The sequence below is a fragment of the Nannospalax galili genome, unplaced genomic scaffold (genome assembly GCF_000622305.1).
Source record: "Nannospalax galili isolate Female #2095 unplaced genomic scaffold, S.galili_v1.0 scaffold819, whole genome shotgun sequence".
NCBI lineage: Eukaryota > Metazoa > Chordata > Mammalia > Rodentia > Spalacidae > Nannospalax > Nannospalax galili.
The window spans coordinates 918,758-925,010 of record NW_008343717.1 but is presented as its reverse complement, the minus strand read 5'-3'; the positions used below and the strand labels follow the sequence as shown (position 1 = coordinate 925,010).

General features: G+C 40.2%; 1 protein-coding gene across 1 annotated transcript; it reads right to left on the bottom strand.

Moving 5' to 3' along the window:
* Nucleotides 1–3,901: 3,901 nt before the first annotated feature.
* Mc4r (melanocortin 4 receptor) lies at nucleotides 3,902–5,185 on the bottom strand. The gene has a single exon (XM_008840026.1). It carries the CDS (start codon nucleotides 4,950–4,952, stop codon nucleotides 3,954–3,956), a length of 999 nt encoding a protein of 332 aa, XP_008838248.1. The 5' UTR covers nucleotides 4,953–5,185; the 3' UTR covers nucleotides 3,902–3,953.
* Between the last annotated feature and the right edge of the window lie 1,068 nt (nucleotides 5,186–6,253).

The following is a 6,253-nucleotide window of genomic DNA, read 5'->3' as shown; positions in this document are numbered from 1 at the left end:
AACAGGTTTAATTCATATAGTGTCCTTAAACTCAAACAGTTCTAACGCCTAACACCATAACCAGATGAATCAATATTTTATATGGAAAGACAGTTAATGATTTCTTTTGCCATTTCTAGTAATACCAGGATCATCTGATTTGACAGACTTCAACATTATTTGCTTAAGCTGTGATTTTATATTTACAGTTATTAATCATGGGCTTTTCTGAAGGATAGCTATACATTACTTTTACCACATTCCAGTGTATAACTCAGTTATTCTCAACCAATTTCTTAGTCAACAAATTTCAGGCTCCTTTTATACTGCTTTGAAGACCATTCGATAAGGCAAGGGCATAGCACTAAGCAGATAGTGCACAAAATGTCTGTTTCCAATGCTAATAGATGTAGCATTGAGAATCCTCAGGTGAAGCTCTCCAGGAAACTATTTCCAGAAATCAAGCATATTTTATTTAAAATTTTATTATATTTTAATCTCTCCTATGTACCAGATATATCTATACTAGGCCTTATGAGAATAAAATATGAGCATATGATCAATGTTCCCAAAGGAGATTACATATAAATATGGGAGGTGGGGTTCACAGAAATAAAACATCTGGGAAAGGGAGACTGAAATATGGGTCTGGCCAAGGTGTGGGAACAAATCTGTAATGTAAATATTGTAGTTGGATGTCTTGTTCCAATGTGTTCTCATTAGAAGTAGACTTGAGGGACCAGAAATAGTCTGCTTCGCTCATAGTAAAAAAATTCTTGCAATTCTTTGAAGCACAATTATCTTCCTATTACTTTTAAAGTTCTCTAATTGGAGCAAGTACTTCCTGCAATTTCTCTAGCAGGCAATGCCCCACGGTGTCTTCATTTTATAAAGTTCAAGTTTCTTTGCTCCAATATCCAACTCAACTCATATTCTATACTCTCCTCTGTTATAACACTGAATATATTTACTTCAGCCTAGAATTTCAACTACAAGGTCACCCCAATCAGCCAATACCAACTCAATTAGAACTCTTAGAGCTCCAAATATTATTGGGTGTAGGCTTGTAGTCAGAAGTGGCTTGAGTAAGGGCAATCCCTCTGGGAAAGCATAGATTTGTATAGAGGTAGGGGCAGAAACACCCTACAAGAAGGTTTAGAGCATACTACAAATGAGGAGGAGACAGATTGTGGAAATACATTGAGGCCCCACATTGTACCATGGGCACCTACTTACACACTACAGACTTCTCCAAAAGAAGGTGTGAACAGGAAAGAGAAGGAGCCAGGATTTTCTTTTGAACATCTGATATGAAACCTGAAAGAGAACTGGTGTAATCTTGAAGACAGCTGCTGTAGAGGTAAGACATAAGCCTAAGTATGCTTTTATCTCTGGTCTCTGAGTTTCTTGGAAAAGAAAAATGTTCAACTTGGCTGTCAGTTTTGGAGGTTACAGTGCAAGACTGGATGGTACAATGTTTGGGGGCTACGATGATGCAGCACACCACAGAACCAGCTTATAGTGAGGAAAAATCACTCACCTCATGACTTCAGGGAGCTTCAGAAAGGAAATGGAATGAACTGAGGCCCCACTATCCCCTTCAAGAACACATCCCTAAAGGCTGGAGTGATGGCTTAGCAGTTTAGAGCACTTAAATGCTCTTCCAGAGGATGTGGGTTTGATTCTCAATACCCAAATGGCAGCTAACAACCATCTGTAATTCCAGTTCTGGGGGACCCAACACTCTGCTCTAGCCTTCTTAAGCATTGCATGTCTGACACACATACAGGCAAGCAAAATACTCATCTTCATAAAATAAAAATAAATAAATAAAAAAGAGCACACCTTTAATGACCTGAAGGCTTCCCACTGGGTTCTAACTCTTAAAGGCTCCACCACTTCCTAGTAGCACTACCCTGGGGAACAAGGCCTTACTGCGTGAAGCTTTAGAGACATTTAAGATCTAAACTTCAGCAGGATATGATGGTTGTCTTAGACTGTATATAAAAACATCACTTTTTTTTTGTTTTAAAATTAGAAACATTAGAGTGTTCTTACAACCCAGCTTCAGTACCACTTTTGATTAATGTTGGTGTTGTGAAAATTACTTCAATAAAGGCAATATGAACAAAATCTACCCCCTCCTCTCAAGGTCCCTGCCACAGACCAAAGTACTATTCTACTAAAGTTCATCCTGGGGAACCAGTGAGTTTATTAGACTTATTTCAGGGCATGAGTGAGGTGTGATCGACAACAGTGTCAGTGACTTCAAAGATGCCACACTGGAAAGTCTTCACCCAACATTGATAGTAGCTTCCCCCAAACCACACATAGAAAGACCCTTCCCAAATTCTCCACACCCTCAATATTCTAGCACTTCCCCTAGACATCAAGGTCGTGTACAATTAGGATAGAGTTAAATACACATGACTGGAAGGAGTGGCTGGATGCTCAGGTGAGGATCCAGTGACCCTCCCCAATCCCTCCTTGGATGGAGTATTAACAGTCCCCAGGCTGATCATATAGACTCTAAAAAGTAAGTACAACTGATTTAACGAAGATGGGAGCAGTTTGGCTCAGAGAATAGTGCCTTGTGACAGTTGGATTTGGCATTGTACTTTGAGGTAATGTTCTCACATGAACACAATTAGTATTTCTTAGGCTTCTAATGCATTGAGATTTTAATTCAGATATACCACAGCATAGCACCTGTTTATGAGTATTTGGAAATGCTACCAGTTGACTCACAGGAGTGTTTGCTATTAATTCACAGCCTACTGTAGCCTTTTTCTCTTTATTTTAAAGTATACACAGACTAGGAAGCAAAGATTTGATCATTCAGTGGTCAAAATATGTGGGATTGTTTTGGAAGAAAAACCAAATATCCTGTCTCCAAACATGTGACTGAGGAAGGGCCGATTATTTTTGGCCTCCTCCAGGACCAGTTAGGTGTCTTCCTCTTATAAAGTGGAAGCATCACAGGATACCACATTTAGATATTTACAAATATATGGAATTGACTTAGAAACTTAAAGTGCTTCATCTTCAGCATTTATGCTTCAGCTCAAAAGTAATCAATAAGGGAACAAGTTTCCTCCATGTCAAATGTGTAAGAATTCATTATTAAGCATATGATCAAACACTGCACCTCTCAGTATAGTGGCAAATTTCTGGACATTTTTGGAGAAAATGGGCCCCTGATTAAAGGGGCAGAAAACATTCACTCTGTTTGGTCACTTATGGTTGGGGTTCATTTGGCATTGAGAACTTGGCTTGGCATGGGCAGTTTAAATTTTCCAGGACACTTTAATCTCTATGCATTTCTCCCCTCAAACTGAATCACAGATGTGTAATGTTGGACTGTTGGCTTGGGCAAATGAATCTTTCTTGGAGAAATGCATGCAGCCTCTGACTCACAAATCTCACTTTTTTCTCAGTAACAGTTTTTCTTTTAAGAGAAGCATCATCAGAATTTCTGTGCAGGAAGGATGATGGATAAGCATTCATGGAGTTACTTCAAGTCGCGCTGATGGGCAGTCTTATGTACTGATTAAACATCGAGCTTCTAAATATCTAGCCTTAATATTAGAATTAAACTTCTACATTTCAGTGATGTACAGGGTAATATATGAAAACATTTGAGAATGCATTTAACAATGCTCTTTTGAAATCTGATGAATAACAAGAAAAGAGACAATGTTAAGCTTTTAATAAGGATGTCTTTCTTTTTGTAAATTCATAGTACCCACAATATAGAATACAGATTAGCATTTGACAACCAAAAAGTAGCACAACATTAAAGATAATGAATTTAGACTTTTTTCATATCAAAAGTCACAAGCTTAAATTTTTACAACAGATATTTTCAACCAAAGCACTAGACAGAAGAGACAGCAGTTGCCAAAGTACACTGTTGAGATGGTACCAGAGTGAAAAACTCTTCTGCAGGTTTATGATATCTCCTCTGTCTCCATTTAATATCTGCTAGACAAGTCACAGAGGCCTCCCAGGGGATAGCAACAGATGATCTCTTTGAAGGTTTTTCTCAGTTCTTGACTCCGGAGTGCATAAATGAGAGGGTCAATGATTGCATTGCACATGATCAAGATGAGATACAAGTTAAAGTGAGACATGAAACACACACAGTATGGATTCTGGGGACAAGAGATGTAGAATATTAAGTGGAGGAAAAATGGGGCCCAGCAGACAACAAACACTCCTATCAGGATGGTCAAGGTAATTGCCCCCTTCATGTTGGCACCTTGGCGGATGGTACCAGTGCCTGGCAGGACAGCGATCCTCTTAATGTGAAGCCTAGCCATCAGGAACATGTGGACATAGAGAGTGGCCATGAGAACCAGCATGGTGAAGAACATGGTGATGAGGCAGATAATGACAACACTGCTGTCGGAGTAAATGATGAACAGAATCCCTGAAACTATGCAAGCCGCCCAGATGCAACTTATGATGATCCCAACCCGTTTAACAGTCATAATGTTATGGTACTGGAGGGCATAAAAGATAGTAAAATACCTGTCCACTGCAATGGAAAGCAGGCTGCAAATGGATGCAAGCAAGGAGCTACAGATCACTGAGTCAATGACATTATCAATATTCACGGTGAAGCTCTGTGCGTCCGTATCTGTGCTGTTTAACAGAGTGATGACGATGGTTTCTGATCCATTCGAAACGCTCACCAGCATATCGGCCACGGCCAGGCTACAGATGAAAAAGTACATGGGTGAGTGCAGGTTCTTGTTCTTGGCTATTGCCACAATCACTAGAATGTTCTCCAGCAGACTTATGACACCCAGAGTCACAAACACCTCAGGGGAGACAAAAAGTTGCTCATAGCATCCTGCATCGGAGTAGCCCTTTCCCAGGGACTCGCTGGCATTGCTGTGCAGCCCGTAGCTGCTGCGGTTCCAAAAGTGGAGGGAGGTGTGCATCCCATGGTGGTGAGTGGAATTCATCTTCAGTCAGCAGCTGAATTCAAATCCCCTGAGAACTGATTCAGCCGCCTTGTTCAGGGAGTCTTGGAGATTTTCTCCCAGTCTTTATCTGTGTGGAAGTTAGGAGACTGCAGTTTGCATACCTGCTGCTGTGAATGCAGTCACAAGCGGCAGAGCTCCAAACCCAGCTGTTAGTTTCCTTTAGATACGTCTCTGCTCATCATCACTTTCAAAGCTGAGGCTTCAGAATGCTAGTTATCAGTCAAAGGAGTCTGCTATTTGCTTTTTCTTCTAGAGGCTGCTGCTCTAACTTTAGGCGTAGGCATTCTGGTCTTTTCAAAGTCATTTTCCTGGAAGCCGCTGTGCCATTGGTAGCTGCCTCAGCCTGCTCACTTGGGAGCCTCTCAGAGGTGCCAATTTGCAGCAGGAGCATTCCTTTGAGCGCCGGCTGCTGATTTTTTTATGGTAGGAGGAGGAAAAAAAAAAACAAAAAACAAAACTATTTTGAATGGCTCCTCCTCTGCTTCCTTCTGACCAATCCAAGTCCCGTGGAGTCTGAGACACGGATCTGGATCCACAGATACGTTTTACAGGGCGGCGTGTAGCTGTAGCTGAGGCTGACCGGATAGAAACGAACTAGCCTGTGAGACTTTAGACTTCCCTTTCCAAGTTTTTAAGGAAAACCACTGAATCCTTAAGAGGACTTTCTGCGATTTTGCAATAAATCACCTGGAAGCAGCCAGGCTCGTTCATGCTTGAGAGAGGGGTGCAAATGTGTGCGTGAGTAAAATCAAACTGAAAGCACGCTTCTCTTTTGTAAAGGATACTACAGAATTTACCCTCCAATGATGACTCAGTTTAAAAGACCTGAAACACAGGCAGAATATTTTAAAAGATAGGTCGGTGTGCTGTGAATAATTACACTTTAGCCAGGGGCTATGTGAATTGTGAAATGTTCCTTTCTTGCATGCCCATAGCTGGTAATTCACCATTGCAATTTCTCTTATCATAACTTGAAAAGTTTTCGTTCCATTCAAAATATTTAAAGTTCATGGAGGATTAATGAAACCATATTTATTGTGGAACTAGAAAATTCAACCATGTGGCTATGTTCTGTTTTTGTTTTTTCTTTTCTTTAAAGGTAGCATCCTGGTGTTTTGTTGTTTATTATTTCTTCCATAATTGAACGTTTTACAAATTAAACATGTAAACACTCTGGCATCTGTACTTTTCAAGCCAAACATAGTGAATGCAAGTTAGTTTATGAATATTTTATTTATGCTAATTTTAAAAGAGTGTAAGAAAGTTGCTGTCAAAGTTGA

Coding starts and splice junctions, on each gene's coding strand:
- Mc4r (XM_008840026.1), bottom strand. CDS start 4,952: ATGAATTCCACTCACCACCATGGGATGCACACCTCCCTCCACTTTTGG.